The sequence below is a fragment of the Notamacropus eugenii genome, chromosome 1 (genome assembly GCF_028372415.1).
Source record: "Notamacropus eugenii isolate mMacEug1 chromosome 1, mMacEug1.pri_v2, whole genome shotgun sequence".
NCBI classification, from domain to species: Eukaryota; Metazoa; Chordata; class Mammalia; order Diprotodontia; family Macropodidae; genus Notamacropus; species Notamacropus eugenii.
Genome location: NC_092872.1, coordinates 479,038,627 through 479,056,759, shown reverse-complemented (window position 1 = coordinate 479,056,759; position 18,133 = coordinate 479,038,627). Strand labels below are relative to the sequence as shown.

Below are 18,133 nucleotides of genomic sequence, written 5' to 3'. Positions count from 1 at the left end.
GCCTGGAAGGAAAACTGTGCTTTAAAAGGTAAGTAGAGGCATTTGTACTTTATAACAGGAGCATTGAGGAATCACTGGAATGTCTTGAGGAAGGGAATGACACAGACCTATGTTTTAATAATATCAGTTTGGTAGTTTATGGGGAATGGAAGGGAGGCTGGATATGGGGATTCAGAGGCTATTGCAATAAGCCAAGGGAAAAGTGATAGAGGCTTAAAGGAAGATGAAGGCAAATGTATGGAGAGAATGCCATGGATTTGAGAGATGTCACAGAGGTGGACTAGACAAGACTTACCAATTTGCTTGCATATGGGGCGGGGAGGAGGGAAGTGAGGATAAAGGAGAACAAGGAGTGAAAGACGATTGAATAGGAGAACCCAGCTAATGGAAAGAATAGTGATGCCCTCAACAAAAACAAAGGAAGAGGGGAGGATTTTGGAGGAAAGACAGTTTTGTTTTGGATATGTCAAGTTTGAGATGCCTTACAGGATATCCAGCTGGAGATGTGCATTGGATAGTTGGTGATGTGGAGACTGGAGTAGATAAAACCTGTAAATTGTACCCTGTATCCTATTGTCCACCAAAGGCTTTCTACCTTCACTCTAATATATGGGACTTAACTAGTCACAAAATAAGTTGCTAAAAATCTCAGAATTAGAAGAGTAGAATTTTCTTCCATCAAAAATGTGTGTGGAACTCAAGCCCCTAGGGAGTGGTGCAAGGGTGCTCTAGATACCCTGTGCTTGCTGTGTCTAAAGATACTCCAAGAATGGCTGTGTCAAAGCGTTGTCCTGGCAAGACGCATGACAAGGTGTCAGTAGGTGCAGAACTATATATCCAGAGAAGATCTCTTAAGTGGTAGGAGAAAGATAATAGAGAAGGATCATAGATGTAGAGCTGGAAGGGGCATTAGGAATCATTTAGTACTACCCCTTCATTTGTTTTACAGAAGCTCAGGTGGAGTGACTGTCTCAAGGCCACACCCCTCCAGGTTGACAGAGTCAGAGTTCAAACCTAGGTCCAGGGAAAACTCCAGATTTACCATCCTTTCCACAAAACATCATTGCCATTTCCTCTGTGGAGCTTGGAAGAGCCTAAACAGAGAAGACAAATAAATTGAGGAGAGGTGAGAAATCACAAGGAAATACAAGGTAGGATTCAAGAGGATGGACTTTTTAGGGTGTGAGCAGACACGATTTTGCCGTCTTTTGGCTTTTTGCCTTCCCCTGTTCAGAAGACAGACCAGCATGGAATAGGGCAGAGCAGGTCCTTGAGGGAAGAGAAGCCTTGTGTTCATGTGACTCTTCCCCTAAGCGACAAGGAAAGGCATCCTGAAGCAGAGGCATTTGGGAGTTGTGTGTGCTAGTCTGAAAGTGGTCTGAATCTTGAGACATCCTGAGAGTAACTACTTTCCCCACTCAAAAGATGGCCAAAAATGGGGCACTAAGAGATTTCCTGCAGAAGGACGTGGCAAATGCAGTCATGTGCTTGTCCGTATTACTCAAGAGAGTGGTCCATGGACAGTGTTTATGAATCCCAATATCCTGCATAGATGAGTTAAATGCGTTGTGTTATGTGTACCCTAAGCAGTGTAATACTGAAATCTAGCCTTATGGCCTGAGAAGGGAGGTTTTCTGGGCAAGACCTGCTGTAGGGCTTACCTTGTAGAAAACTCTAGGTTCGAAAGTTCCCAAGGTTGAGAATTTAGAGATCAGACCACCTACATACCTAGGAAGAAAAAAGAAGACCACTCATAAAGTTCCTGAGCGCTCTCCTACTTGGAGGTCCAATGGGAAGGGGGTTGACCCAAACTGTGCTTGCCTTCAAACCACAGAGTAACACTATGATTCTGGGAAGGACTCTGTGCCCCTCTGGGAAGGCTATGGGCCCTCAAGAAGGTTAAAGGGTAACCTTAATGGTGATTCCAAGGTCAGGTCCCTTCTGAGGGTAGTTGATGGGCTATGAGAATTCTTTATGTATTTCTCTGTTTATAGGTTCCTAGGAGGCCTTTGTGTTTTCTAACATTTTCTGAGGTTTTAGTCATCTATCAATCAAATGAGATAATATTTATAAAGTGCTTCATTTAATACCTTAATAGATACCTTAGTATAATACATAGTAGGTGCTATAAATGTTAGCGATTATTGCTATATATTGCTATTATATGTGTGTGTGTTTGTGTATACATACACATATACATGTGTGTATGTATCTACACATATGTATGTGTATATATATCCATGTATAAATATATAAGTGTATATCTATCCATCATCTATCTATCTATCTTATCTATCTATCTCTCTATCTATCTATATCTTAAGTGCCTGTACTGGAACTAGGGCCGCATTGCCCATATTTAGGGAAACCTAGACAGTAGCCAAAAATAAGCATATTTAGAGATTTTCTTAGACTAACTCTAGGTGGGCCTAACAAACCAAAGAAAGAAATTACCCTCTTGAATCAACCCCAAGACTCAAGAACTTTCTAGGGAGCCTAGTGTTGGGGACTGGGAATGGGAAGGGGGGGAGGGATGGGTCAGGGATGGGCCAAAGGTTATGTTACCAGTTCTTATTTCTACAGTGGTCTATGGATATTGTAATGGATAGTCCCTGAATTCTCTCTTAGGTCCAAATCTTGTGATCCAATGTCTACTCTCCATTTCTCTAATTGACCACTCTTTGTAGCCTTGTCCAAGGCACTAATGAAGGAGAGGACATTGGAAAGGAAAGAGGTGCTCTTGAGGCTCAGAACTACATCGAGAACAAGGTTTTCTGATCCAACCAGGCAGAAGTTCTCTAAGACACTGGGAATTGCATGGAGCTGGTCTTTGGCAGCTAGGTGGCACCATGGATAGAGCTGTAGTAGATAGAACCTGGTGTTGGGAAGTTCAAATCCAGCCTCAGATATTTACTAGCTGTGTGATCCTGGTCAATTCACTAAACACTGTTTGCCTCAGTTTCCACATCTGTAAAATGAGCTGGAGAAGAAAATCTAAACCCAACCTAGTTTCTTTGCCAGTAAAACCCCCAAAAGGGGCTACAAATAATTGGACACCACTGAAAATGACTAAACAACAATAACAATCATCTTTGGCCAGACCAGGGCAGCTGCAGAGCACCCTGAAGTTTTGAAGAATTTGTTTAATCCATTTGGATACCAAGGGCCAAAATGGAAGCTGCTGATGGGAAGTCTTGCTGAGCTCAGAAGACTTAGAGGTCTTAGACTTGCACCCCAGGATAGGTACTCTGAGACGGCATTCCCAGAAGCCTTCTTGATATACAATTTTTAAATGTTTCAGAGGTACTCAAATGTCTGCTAATGGTGCTGCAATAATTTCCTTATACATCTCCCTGTCTCTGTTCTCTCCCCTGCTCCTACCCCGGCTCCCCCACCTCTAGTTTCTTATTTATCAGACTGCCAGAATAATATTTCTTATGCATAGCTAAGATTGGATAAGAGAAGCATCGATTAACTGCTTACATAGTGTTTTCTGTAAGTGTTTGTGTAGCTGGCACTGTGTACAGATCAGATCTTGTCCCTTGTGCTCAAAAATTTTCACTGGCTCCCTGCCATCTACCAAGTAAGGTCTGTACCTTTTCCTGATATTTGACACATTCTATAGGGTAGCTACGTGGTGCCATAGTGCACAGAGCACCAGGCCTAGTCAGGAAGACTCATCTTCATGAGTCCAAATCTGGCCTCAGACACTTACTAGCTGTGTGACTCTGGGCAAGTCACTTCATCCTGTCTGCCTCAGTTTCCTCATCTGTAAAATGAGCTGAAGAAGGAAGTGACAAACCACTCCAGTATCTTTACCAAGAAAACTGCAAATGGGGTCATGAAGAATCGGAAATGATTGGACAGCAACCTGCCACCTTGCTGGCCTTTTCTCATGTTATTTCAGCCAAACTCGGGATTCTGTCCTATGCCCTGCAAATGCCTGCCTGCCTTTCCATACCCTTGCTCAGTTTGATCCCTATGTCTAATATGCCTTCCCTCTCCTTCTTCATTTTTTGAATTCCTTCTTTAAATTCTTATACTATAACCTATTCTCCATCCCTACCCCCTTCCTATCCTAGCCGCCAAAACTCAACTCACAAATTCCTCCAGGAATTTCTTCACATAACCTTTTTGTCTTATCACTCAGTAATACTCTTACTGCATAGTTGAGTATTACAGTCTCTAGCCTCCTGTTGCTTGAGGACACTGAATGTGGCGTTTAAATATTTCATCTTCCCTTTGTGCTCTGCATCAAGGAAGGGCTTTAGAAAAATGTATTGCATCAGATTCCTTTGCATTGCATTGTAGGTGAGGATGGATAGGATCACTCTTCCATAGCTGCTGTTTTCAGTGATATTTGTGCAATAAAGTTGCCTGTGATAGCTTGCAAAGACAAAATTATAGTGTCCAATGAAGAGGTGTTCCTGGGGTTACAGGTGGGGATTCAGAGCCTTAGAGCTGAGAAATACCACCATCACCACAGATGGCCTGGGTCCTCACAAGGGGACACAAGGTTATAGGTTATACATGGTGGTCTTGGAACCCAGAAAACCTAGGGCTTAAATCTTTCCCCTGACATTTATTAGCTATGTGACCACAAAGAAGTCACTTAATTTTTCTAAGCCTACACTGAGTGGGAAGGAACCTTAAAGTTCACCCAACCCCTTCATTTTACAGATGAGGAAACTGAGATGCCAAGACATTTAGCTGGCTTGTCCATCTGTAAAAGGGAGATAATAATACCCAGAGCACCTACTTCACAGGGCTTTTGTGAGACTCAAATGAGATACTCAGTGTTAAGATGCAAACTTGAAAGCCCTGTAAAAACACCAGTTATTAAATAGTCCCTTACCAACCTGTCATTTTCCAGCTCTCAAGCACCTGGCTCTAACCTATGTGTCTGGTCTTATTCTAGATCACTCCCCTTTATGTCTCAGCCAAACTAGACTAGTACCTCTTCCCCAAACTTCCTTCTCTCTCATCTTGGATTGCAAGATTTGGAGCTAAAAGAGCATTTAGAGAATATCTGTTACAATCTCCTTAAATCACTGTAGAAACTGGAACTCTTAGAACATCCCTCACCCATCCCCACCCCCTCCCCACCTTCAGTCCCCAAGACCAGGCTCCATAGAAAGTTCTTCATTCTTGGGATTGATTCAAGACTGTAATTTCTTTCCTTTTCTCCAGATCACCATGCCTAGAACATGCTCCTCTTCTTAACTCTGGTCTTTCTTCAAGGTTTGGCTTAGAAGATTTCTAGGAAGCCTTTCCTGATCACCTCAAATGTGAGTATCTCTCCTTCCTCAAATTACCTTGTATTTACTTATTTGTGTAAGTGTTGTATTCTATCTCCCCATCCCCCAGCAGATAACAAATTCCATGAGGGAGCTTAGGAAATCTTTCAGTACCTCTTATTTAGTAAATGTTAATACATATTTATTGAATTGGCTTGAAAATTATATTGTTTTTCAGTTGTGTGACTTTATGACCACATTTGGGGCTTTCTTGGCAAAGATTCTGGAGTGATTTGCCATTTCCTTTTCCAGCTCATTTTACAGATGAGGAAACTGATGAAAACAGGGTTAAGTGACTTGCCCAGGGTCACACAGCTAGTGAGTGTCTGAGTTTCAATCTCAACTCAGGTCTTTCTGATTTGAGGCCCAGAACTCTATCCACTGTGCCACCTAGCTATCGTCATAAATATATAGAATATATAAAATATACATAAATACATATACTATATATGTATACTCTCAGTCTATATAATGTTCTATTAATCTATCATATATTATAGGGCATTGTTTTGAATTGTAGTTATCTGTATATATGTCTTATATGAGGCTAGGAGCATGAGAGCAAGAACATGGAGATTCATTCACCTCTGTACTGCTCTTAGCCCTTATCATAGAGCTTTGTATAGCCCTCTGGTGGGTACTCAGCTAATATCTGTTGATTTGTTGATTGTTAAAAGAGTTCTGCCATCAGACCTGGATCCTGTGTTGTCCCTCGGGGCATCTCTGGCCGGGCCATCAGCTATCATCACTGGGTAGATGTCAATTTTCGATCTCTAGGGCTCAGTCCTCTGGTCCTGCCTCAGAGTGGGATGGAGGCCAACCGGAGGGGAACAGCTAACTGACCTCAAGAAGTAGCCAAGTGTTCATTATAGAGCCATTAAGTGCTAAGAGCTGGGAGGAGCCTTAAACATGGAATGTTTGAGGTGGAAGGGGCCTAAGAACAGAATGTTGGCATTAGGATGGACCTTAGAATAAAGAATGTTAGTGCTAAGAGGAACTTGAGAGCATCTTAGAATGTTAGAGAGGGAACAGACTTTAGCTGTCATCTAGTTCAATTGTTTTATCTCACCGGGGAGTCTTGAATTCTAGTCCCAAGCTTATAACCTTGGGCAAGGTCACAAGGATTTCATTATCTCTCTGGGCTTCACTTTCCTCATGACCACCACACCATCCCAGAAGTGACTGTGTTTTGAGTGGTTTAGAGGGAGGGAGCTAGCCAGGTTTATTATGGGTGTGACTTGAGGGGCACGGGGAATGCCCCACTGCCCAAATTCTCTACCCTTCCAGGTACCACAGGCCTGAAATCCTACCATTGTAGAGAGTTGTTTCAGTTAAAAGTTTACCTACTTCCTGCAGATCCTCTTTTAAAAGCTAAATTTTGGGGAGGAAGAGCTGATTAAGTCACTCCCCTACAAGGGGGAGTGCCCACCTTCCAGTTTCTTTCAGGGTCCTGGTGTGTGGATTTCCATTCATGCGATGTTGGTTTCAAAACCAGCTCCCCCCATCTCACACTCACTGCCAAAGGAAAGGATGAGGAAACCGAGACCTACAAAGGGGAAATGACTTATGACACCTCCTGGGGTGGGTGGAAAGGAGATGGGGGAGGGGGGACCCGTCCCTGGTGGAATGACAAAACAAGATGACTATGGCCCAACAGGATATGACTCAGGAAGTGGACTCCAACAGGGGAAGGAAGGAGAAGGCTGGAGATGAGTCTAGTGAACACTGGGCAGAACTGGGCTCAGCTGAGAATTTGGCCCTGGACATCACAGCCATCCCTAAAAGCCTGGGGATTTCCACCCATTGAAAGTTGGAAGAGAAAGTTTAAATATTTCAAGTTTGTCTTTGGTGTTGTTTTCTGCTCCTCTCTTCCCTTCTTTTAGAAATATGTGACCTCTTACCCATAACAGAAAGCATTCATTGGACATTAGAGCCAAAAGGGATCTTGGAGGTCATCTGTTCAATCTCATGGTTTCACCAGTGAGGAAACAGAGGCCCCTCCTGGAGAGGGACTTACCTAAAGTCACATAGCAAGCTAATAACTTCCTTTTTCTACTTGTTTCTCCTTTTCTGCTTGTCTCTCTCTGTCCAAACAAAAGTTAAGAAAGATGAGGCAGTAGAAAGACCTCAAGAGCATTGGAGCCTGACTCAGAGGATCTGGCTTTGAATCCGACTGCAGAGTTTGGACAATCACTTAAGCTCTGTGGGCCTCAGTTTCTTCATCTGTAGAAATGAAGGGATTGGACTAGATGACCTCTAAGATCCCTTTAAGCTCTAAATATATGTTCTTATGACATACACACATATGCACAAGCATACATACACATGCTGATAAATGCTTAACAGCGGGCTCTCCAAAAATACAACTTGAAATTTAATCGACAATATTAACATTAACATTTCCTCCATTACTTTCTTAAATCTAGATAATCAGCAAAACAATAAATCAAGCCTTGACTGATTTTCTTGTTCAGTTGTGTCCAACTCTTTGTGACCCCATTTGGGGTTTTCTTGGCAAAGAGACTGGCGTGGTTTACTATTTCCTTCTCCAGCTTATTTGACAGATGAGGAAAGAAGGCAAATGGTTAAGGTCACACAGCTAGTAAGTATCTGAGGCTGGATTTGAACTCAGGGTCTTCTTTACTCTGACTCTGGCACTTTTTCCACTGTGCTACACAGCTGCCCTGATTGATAGTATATGCCAGCTTCTGGGGTATAAATACTCACACTGAAAACTTAACAATAGACTTTTAAAAACCCATGCAAGTTGGTTCCAGCATACCCCTAAGTGCATGTGTGCATATATGTGTATATGTTCGTATACACATATATGTATGTATGTGCTTATATACACACACCTCTTTATGAAAAGCCTTATTTTATCTGAAGAAAGGTGAGACAAAGGAAGGAGAATACCGGACCTACATGAAAACACATTTAAACAAACAGAAAGGAAGTTCAAGCGTAATCAATATAATCAGTCCCTTGACAAAGAATTTACTGTAGTCAAGGCGTTTACTCATGGATTGTGTTCGTCCTTCCTTGCTGAAGAAGGCCTTGTCATCAGAGAAATGATGACATGACTTGCACTTGATTTTGTTTTTGAGTGAGGGAGGGCTGTGCAGGTCACCAGCCTCACTTCTCCTCCAGAGCCATCTGAATCCAGTGACCAAATGTTCCCCAGGATGACTGGAGATGGCCCAGGATGCACTGGGAGACCTTGGGTCCTTTAGGCCAAGGTTTTTGCAGGTACTCACTTAGGGTGAGGCAACGCCCATTCATTGAATACAAGGCCCTTTACTAGGTACAGGTTAAAGGGTATATGTATATGATATCATCCATGCTCCCAATAATAATCACTAGTAGCTGACACATCTAGTGATTTGAGTTTTCCTATGTTCTGTGCATGCATTGTCTCACTTGATACTTACGACAACCGTATGTTGTAAATACTTGAGGTATTGGTATCCTCCTTTTACATATAACCCACATTACTCTGGCCCACACTACCTGAAGGCCAAGTATGTTAGATTTTAGTCCTCCCCTCCAGGGTTCTCTAAAGGGATTGGGGGGGGGGGGTGTTCTAGGTTCTCTGCTAATGGATACAACCCCCATCAATGGTATTCCCCAACTGTAGGAAGGGAGTCCCCTGTACCCCAGTTCTGTTAGCCATTAACAGATTAGCTTTTGCACAGAAATGTTTACTTTCAGTCATAAATATATGAACTTATTCCTCCAACACATGAAAGATATAATCCTACTCCCCACTTCCACCCCCTGGTATCTCAGTTTCTGAGGAGGGGAAGGGGAAAGAGGTTCATAACTCAGTTTTTATAGAGCATAGTTCCAGTTTCAAGTCCAAAATCATCCTCAGGCCTGAGTTCCAGGAATTCTGACTTCTCAAGGTTTTCATGCTGGGCTGGCTGGATATACCTGCCTGCAGTCATGGTTTCAAGGTTACCATGGATCAGACTCCCAATCCTGTAAGGATAACGTCCAATACCCGAAACTGAGGAGGACAAACCACAGAGAACAGAAACAAATGCCCTAAGGCCCATTTCTTGGAGCTATTATAAAAGAGAGGAAGCAGGAGAAGGAAAGTCTTTCCTGGTCACCATCTTAGTTCATGGCACCCATGCAGTGGGTGAAGAGGAATCTTCATTCTCTGAAGGCAGCAGAAAAGAGTAATCACCTCAGTCTTGCCAATTTTAAAGTTCTAAGCAGCCAATCAAAGGATGCCAGCCGTGTCAGGCAATCTGAATATGCTCTAAAAAGGCTTTTGGAAGGCCGCTCCATTTTAACCTAACTCATGCTCAGAGGAGTCTGGATTATATATGCAGGAAGAAATCAAAAACCTAGAGAAATTGTGCCTTGGCCATCATCACAAAGAAAATAAGTTTGCACTCTAATAGGGGAAAAATTATATATGGGAGTTCAGAAGGAGGAAAAATGAGTATGGATTTCATGGAGGAGATAAAGCAGAGGTGGATATTAGAGGATAGATAAGATTCCTGCGGATGCGCTAAACTCAACATATCTAAAATGAAGCTCATTAACTTTCTCTTCTTCTCTTATGTGTCTGGACTAGATTTAAACTCAGGAAGAGGAGTCTTCCTGATGTCTAGTGCAGTGCTATATCCACTGTGCCACCTGGCTGCCCACCAGACACATAGTAAGCTCCTAATAAATACTTGTTGACTTGACAGGAGGAACAAGGATATCCCTGGTCAGGCAAATAGTCATAGAGGTAGAAATGTCAAAGGCACATTAGGAGAACTGTAAGGAGGCCAGTTTAGCTAGAGTGAAATCTGTAGATAGATCAGTGGGAGAAATGGCTATGGAAGGCCTTGAATGCCAAGTCTTGTGCTTATTGTTGGGTTTACACTGAAAACCTGGAACATGTCCAAAGCAGGGTGACCAGGACTGTAGGGGAATGAGGAATGAGGAAGCATGCTGGACAAGGATCTACTGAGAATTGGTGAAGTTTGACCAGCAGAAGAGAAAACTTAGGACAAGGATTTTTAACCTAGGGACCGTGGATCGATCTCAGAAGGTCCACAGATTCAGATGATGGGGGGAAAATTGCATCTTTATTTCAATATAATCAGTTTCCTCTGTAATCCTATGTATTTCATTTTATACATTTAAAATATTATTCTGATAAGGGACTGACAGGCTTCATCAGATTGCCAGAGGGGTCCATGAAGAATCCTTGACCTAGGGGCACCATTAGTGTCTTTGGGTAATTGAAGGGCCATCACTTGGAAAAGGTATTACTAGCCTTATTCTGCCTGAAGTGAGGGGGCAAGTCTAGAAGCAAGTCAACAGGTCAAATCAATGATCATTTATTTGTTTATTATGTCTCAGGAACTATGTTAATTACTGGAGAGAGAGAGAGAGAGAGAGAGAGAGAGAGAGAGAGAGAGAGAGAGAGAGAAAGGAAGGAAAGAAGGAAGGAAGGAAGGAAGAAGGAAGAAGGAGAAACAGAAAGAAGGAGGAAGGAAGGAAGGGAGGGAGGAAGGGAAGGAGGGAGGGAGGAAGAGAGAAAAGCATTAACACTCCCTGATCTAAAGGGCCTCACAGTCTAACAGGAGAGACAGCGTGCAAGCAGTTATCGATAAACAACCAGTGAGACTTTAGCTGAAACCTCAAGGAAGCCAGAGAACAGAAAAGAGCAGGGAAAGAGTTCTAGGAATGGGCAGCAGCAGCTGGTGCAAATGCCAGCCAGGAGCTGGAGCCCCACTGCCACTGAATTGCAGAGTACATATAGTGGAAAGGGCTCAAGATCTTGAAAAAATGTCCCAAAGGCAAACCCGGCCCCCCCGCCCCTCCCGTGGCCTCGGCCTGCGTGCATGCACAAGCCTGGCTCCTGTAACCACCAGCCGGCTGTTGGAGGCAAGGCTGCCGCCCGCTCCCAACAGGTACACGCATTGAGTCTCGCCAACGGCCACTTGAGCCCAACAATGAAGGCTCTGAGTGCAGTCACCTCCCCAGCACTGAGACTTCATTCATTCTTCAAGAGCCCCAGACAGCTGTGGAGGCGCCGGCCAGCAGGCCAGGGACCAGGAACTCGGGCTCAGCTGTTTCTTCTTCAACTTCGAGGGGCCCCTTGGGGCTGAGGCTATCAGGGACCCCCGGGGGCCTTCAGTTAGAAGTTAGAAGTGAGACTGTGTCCTTCTCAGGGATTGATGCAGAGGGCATTTTGAATTACAGACCTATTCAAATGGTGAAAAAAAAAAGTGAAAAAATCTGAGTTTATCAGAGTCCAACAGAGCTGGAATAATAAGAAAAATAGCTCACATTTATATAGTGTTTTAAGGTTTATATTATATATATATAGATAGATAGATAGATAGATATTATTGTCTCATTTGAGCTTCACAACAGCCTGTGAAATGGGTTCTGTAATTATCCCTGTTTTACAGTTGAAGAAACTGAGACTTATAGAGATTAAAATATATATCTATGATCATACCTAGTAATTTTTTTTTGACAAGGCAATCAGAGTTAAGTGACTTGCCCAGGGTCGCACAGCTTATAAGTATTAACCATCTGAGGTCACATTTGAAGTGCTCCATCCACTTTGCTGCCCCTCATATCTATTAAAGTTCTGAGGCAGGATTTGAACTCAATTCTTTATTCCAAGTTCAGTCTGCTATCTACTGAACAATGAAACTTGGAGAACATTGAAGAATGCAAGTGTAGTGGAAATAGTTCTGGATTCACAGTTACCATCTCACTCCTCCTACTTCTTAACCTATGTGATTTGGGGTGAATGGATTAATCTTTCTGGGTCTCAGTTTCCTCTGTTAAGAGAGGTTCCCTTCAGATCTAAGTTCTTTGATTCTGCTCAAGCCACTCCTATTACAGAGACCTGAGGATGTAGAGTGACTTGGGGTCACACCTGAGTTAGAGATAGAACTGGAGCCCTAATTTTCTGGCTCCTTCCAGGATTTCTTCCTTTCACCCCTTTGCTGTCCACTCTCCTACTGGCAGTGCCCATTCCCCTGCCCCTGTCCTCCAAAATGCCACTTTAGAAATTTAATTTAATTTAACAAATACTTATTAAAGGGCCTGCTATGTTCAATATCCTGTGCTAGGCACTGAGAATACAGAAGAAAAATAAAAGTGCCCCTGCCCTCTGATGATTTATGTCTTGCTAGGGAATATAGCATATTCCCAGATAAGTAAATACAAGATAATTTAAAGAGAGGCAGAATACTAATAAGTGAGGACTTCAGTGTATTTACACAAAGAAAATCATGCTTAAGCTAGATCCTGGAGGAAACTAGGGATTTTTAAAAAATTAATTTCTATTGATTTTTCTCTTCAGCTTTTAAATCATCTACATTTCCCAAAGCATCCCTCCCTTCTCCCCATCCTGGGGAGCCAACCCTTATAATACACAATAAAAAAGAAAAATTTTAAAAATTAAAAATTAAATCATCAAAATTAGTGAGCTCATCAAAAAGATTTCATATTATTTATGATGTGATCCATACCTATATTCCCCTATATTCTCTGCAAATGGGGAGAGAGCTACCTTTTTAAACATCTTCTTTGGGGCTAATTTTGTTCATTATAATTTCGTAGTATTCAGCTTCAACTTTTTGTTGTTTTTCTCCCATTTATGTATCTGCGGTCATTGTGCGTGTTGTTTCTCTGACTCTGCTTAGTTCACTTTGCATAGTTGGTATGTTTTCTTGAGCTTCTCTGTATTCATCATTTTCATCAATCCTTATTGTGTAATAATAGTCTATCACATTCACATACTATAATTTGTTTAGTCATTACCCAGAGGATGGGCATCTCCTTGATTTCTCGTTCTTTGATACTTCAAAAAAGTGATACTATAAATATTTCTGGTGTATCTGGGGACTATTTTTTTTCCAGGGACCTCCTTAGGGTATATGTCTGGTGGTGGGATCTCTGGGTCAAAGGGAACGGATAGTTTAGTCACCTTTTTAACATAATTCAAAATTGAGAGCAGAGAATTTCTAAGAGTCTGAAGTAAAGAGGGAATGCATTTCAGGCAAGGGGCATGCATTGTGTACATGCATGGAGATTAGAGATAGGGAGTCAAGATGAAGGATCTCTAGGACAAAGGAAATGGATATTTTAGTCACTTTCTTAACATAATTCCAAATTAAAAGCTAGGAATTTTTAAGAGTCTAGAGTAAGGAGGGAATGCATTCCAGGCAAGGGGCACACAATGTGTAAAGGCATGGAGATGGGAGATTGAAAATCAAGATCAGGGAACAGCAGCAAGACCAGGTTGGTTGGAATGTCAAGCGCAGGAAGGGAGTGATGTCAAATAAGTCTGAAAAAAGTTGTAATAGGTTGTATTTTCGGTAGACACTGAAGATTTTTAAGTAAGGAAGTAAAATAGTCAGATCTTTGTTTTAAGAACATTTTGGCAGTGGTGTAGAGGAAAGATTAGGGAGCACAGAGCCTAGAAGCAGAAAAATCAGTTGGTAAACCAATTACCCAAAGCACTGGGACTCCTGGATTCTCTGCTTCAGTGTGCCATGGGTTGTTTTTTTCCTCTTTATGGGACTCAGATACTTATGTCCCATGCTTGGACTACCCCACCCATTCCCTGTCAACACAACAATAATTCCCCTTGCTCTCTCTTGAATCCCATCCCAAAATTTGCCCTTCTAAGCTGGAGCCTTGGGAAAGCCAAGGTGTCAAACCTAGCATCATAAAAGAAGCACTTATTGTCCCAAAGGACCTGGGTTCAAAATCTGGTCCTGCTCCTCCCTCTTTATATGTCCTTGGGTAAGTAGGTTTTCTTCCTCCCTGGGACATTAATTCTCTCCTCTTAGGATCTGATTGGCAGGTGATTGGAAGGTCCCGGTTTTCTCCCCAGATGTTTTTCCAGGCTTAGGTTTTAGTTTCCACTAAGATGTTTGCAGTCCAGGTGCATGCAGGTGATTTTGAGAAGCAAATGGTGGAAAGTTTTCACTTCCTCATTTCTGTCCTGTTAAAGGCTGTAAGTTCCACTCTGGATGGGGAAGAAAGATTCTAAGTATGATGGAACCGATAGTCAGACCACTCCCCAGAAGGCCAGGTCACCAGGCTGGAAGTAATTTCTCCTCTCTAGGCCTCAATTTCCTTATTTGTAAAAATGAAAGACTTAAGCTAAATGATTTCTAAGGTCTCTTCCATCTTGATAACCTGGTATAATGGAAAAGTGATTGGATTTAGAGTTAAGACAGACTGGCTCTCAGTACAGGCTACCTGTGTGATCTTGGGCAAATCACTTCAATTTCCCTGGGCCTTGGTGGTCTGATCTGTAGAAGGAGAAGTTTGAAGAAAGGATTTCAAGGTTCCTCCCAGTTCTTAAATCTATGATTCTATAATTCCTAAGGACCTTTAGTTCAGGGAGTCAACCTTTTTTACATCATTGACCCTTTGACAGTATGGTGAAGCCTATGGACCCTTTCTCAAAATAATGTTTTTAAATGCATAAAATAAAATATATAGGATTACCAAGGAAATCAATGATATTAAAAATAAAGGTTTTTCTCTCTCCAAGTTCACAGACCTCCCCCCTCCCCTCCCAACTCCCCCTCCTCAAATCTAACCACAGACCCCATGGACCCTGGGTTAAGAAGTCCTGGTGTAGTGTGTGTTAATTCCCAGGAGAAGAGCCCAAGTTAGCCTTGAGAGCAGAGGCTGGGAAGGCAGAACACCTGAATTTTCATGCCATCTTAGTTAATTCTGAGAGAAAGAAGCTGTTAGTTTCCATCCTTTGAGCTTCAGATTTCTTCCCACTCAGATGAAACTGTTGATCCAAGATTCTGGCCGTCTGGTCTTTTCCCATGAATTCCCATGAGTTTGGGGAGCTTCTGAAGAGCCCCCTCCTCTTATTCCCAGGGGTTGGACACTCCACTCCCCCCCGACCCCACCCCCAACAGCAGGACCAGGCGAGCTGTAATGGCTAAGGATGCCAAAGCCAGGTTCCCAGACCCTGTGGTTACTCCTGGGTCCTTTCCAGGCCCTGAGGATGCTGCGGTCTCTTCTACTCCCTCCCCTTCTGCTGGCCCAAGCCGAGGAGGCTGCCCGGGGGAGGCAGGCAGGGGCCAGGGGCTGGAGGAAAGGTCTAACTCCCCTCCCCCCCTTCCCCTGCTGAGAGGGTGAGGAGGGTGGAGCTGTGGGAGTTTCACTCTGTTTAAAAATACACAGAGGAAGCGAGCTGAGAAAGTGAGAGAGCCAGAGAGGGGACAGGGAGAAAAAGGGGAAGGGGCTGGCCGGAGTAGGGGGGCTCCCATGAGCTGATGTGAAGACGTTCAAGAGAGGCTTCTGCTCATCTCTGCATCTCTTCTCGGCCTTCCAAAATGACGGAGACTCCCAAGAAGACAGGAAAAAAATTCAGTGAGTGTTGGGGTCTTTCTCATTCTCCCCTTTTGTTATTCAGGGAGGGGAGTTTGAGTGTGTTCAGTTCCAAACGCTACCAAGGGCTTCCCCCTGTAGTTGTTTGCATGATGTCTGCCTCCCTCCCTCCTGCAAAGACTAAGGTGGCTGTCTAGTCAGCTGCCTCATGGCCCAGGTCACAGGAGCCCAGATCTAGCACAGGAAGAGATCACAAAGGTCATCTGATCTAATTCCCTCTTTTACAGCTGAGGAAACTCAGGTTAAGTGACTTATCCAAGCTCACACTGATAATAACTGGTAGAAACTGAACCCAGGTCCTTTAGCTAACAAGCTATTTTTCTCTTGACTGTAGAGTTGGGGACTACAGAGGCAGAATGGAGAGGTAGTGGATGGCTCATGATAGCCAGGAGCCAGATTTGGGGAGAATTCTGTCATGAGCTTTTTATGGCCACTATAAACTCCTTGAGGGCAAGGAGGTAGTCTGTATCATCTCTGTATCTCAAGAGGCCTTAATATGATGTCTTGCTAGCAGTTAAGTACTTGCTCAGTAAATAATAGTTGGTTGATTGAATTTTTTAGTTCAGTGCATTTTACTAGCCGTACTCTGAGTGTCTACTCTGTGCCTAGCATGGTGCTAAATTTTGTTGGGGATATACAAATTGTTAAGACTCAGTCATGCTCTCAGAGGAGGTAGAATATATCCACAAATCACCAACTACAACCTGGGAGATGCCATAAGAGGGGTAGCAACCACCACCACCACCACCACCTCCACCAAAACAAATGGGCTTAGAGAGCTCAGAGGAGGAAGCATCCTGAATCTGGTGGGAGTGCTAGGGAAAGTTTCAGAGGGAAAGTTTCAGAGGGAAAGTTTCAGAGGGAAAGTGGCCTTTGACCTTGACCTTATAAAATATGTAGGAGACAGGGGGTAGAGGTAAAATTACAGAGACAAAGAGGATCTCCCCTCCCTTCTAAGGATATAGTAACCTTACTATAAGGTAGTAGAGGGGACTCTCCCTCCGAGCCCCAGTGCCCTCCCTGCCCAGGACTAGGTTCCTGGTCTCCTTGGTTTCCTTCAAGTCCCAGGTAAAATCAAGAAGCTCTTCCCAATTCCCCTTCATTTTCAGCCAGTGCCTTCCCTCTGGTGATTATTTCCAACTTATCCTGTATGCATCATGTTTGCATATGATTGTCTGTATGTTGTCTCCCCCATGAGATTGTGTTTTTTGTTTTTTGTTTTTGCCTTTCTTTGTAACCCCAGAGCTCAGTAGAGTGCCTGGCACACAGTAGGCACTTAAATGCTTGTGAACTGATGGTTGATCCCAGGTAGCAAGTACCTTCCCAACAGTCCCTCCCCCTCCCCCATGGTGGATGATCTCTCCCATTCCTGGGCTTGTGTAAGCCTCCAAAAGGTCATGGATGCCTAGCTTCCCCTCTGATAGACAGGACCATTAGGCTCACAGGGCCAGCCTCCCCACAAGGTCTCGCTGGACAGAATCATCAGCCTGGCGGTCATCTGATTGAAATGTGTATGTTTTTGGTGGGGAGGAGGTCAGAGACCCCTCTTCCCACTTCCCTGTAGTCTTATTGGGAGAGTTTGCCCTCCATCGGGTTAGTCACCCCTCCCCCACTTTTCTATCCACCCCTCCCCAGTTACCCTTCATCTCCTCCTCATAGAGTTCTTTACTTCCCTGATGCTGCTCACAAATACTGTCTTACTTTAAGGTCCCGATGGTCTGCCACTTCCTCTGGGAAGCCTTTCTTGATTCTCCCCAGCTATTAGCACACTTTCCATCCTGAAATAACTTTATATTTACTTTATCTCAGTCATATCCTTTCAGCAGAAAGTAAGCTCAGTCAGGGCAAGGATTTTCTTTTTTCTTTTTGTATCCCCAGCACCTAGCATATGATCTCGTGCAAAGAAATGTTTGGCAAATTGAATGAATCTACACGATAGCCTGGTAAAGAAGGCAGGACAGATCTATTTTACAGATGAGGGATTTGAGGCCCAGAGAGAAGTGATTTACTGGAGGTCAAATAGTGATCTCCTTGGTCCAGGGCTCTTTCATTCCCTCCCAACTTTTGAACACCCGAGGAGCTGGGTTGACTTGGTATAGATTGAGATGAGTGTGTATGTGTACGTATTTGGTTTGTGATGGTTTTTGGACTCAGGGTGTGGTATGGCCAGTGTCATCCCCTGCTGAAGGCCAGAGCTGGGGATATAGAGGCCTGTGAGAACTGGTCAGCTTGGGTAATTCTTGGTGCTCTAGGGACAGAAAGGAAGCAGAAAATAAGGAGCTTGCCTCTGGCCTAGATTTAGTGATGTGGTTGTAAAGAGGGCCAGCCTAGGAGTCAGAGTTCTGTACTCACATACCCCAGGATGTGGGAAGATGTTATCACCCCAAAGCAGGGGTTGCTGGGTGTTAGTGGCCTGGGCGGAGCCTGAGGGGCCCCCA

At 43.5% G+C, this 18,133-nt stretch overlaps 1 protein-coding gene across 2 annotated transcripts in view; it reads left to right on the top strand.

Annotated features, from left to right (window-relative positions):
• The first annotated feature begins 598 nt into the window (after positions 1-598).
• Positions 599-18,133, top strand: part of SH2D3C (SH2 domain containing 3C) — a 43,049-nt gene continuing 25,514 nt past the window's right edge. Inside the window, exons 1-2 of one of the 2 annotated variants that reach the window (XM_072632507.1) lie at positions 599-1,126; positions 5,191-5,288. Coding sequence is in view for 1 of the 2 variants with exons in the window: in XM_072632506.1 (XP_072488607.1) it covers positions 15,641-15,677 (37 nt within the window). In the remaining variant the exon portion in view is untranslated. Of the gene's footprint in view, positions 1,127-5,190; positions 5,289-15,490; positions 15,678-18,133 lie in introns of those variants that run through there. The other variant, XM_072632506.1, reaches the window with a different exon arrangement.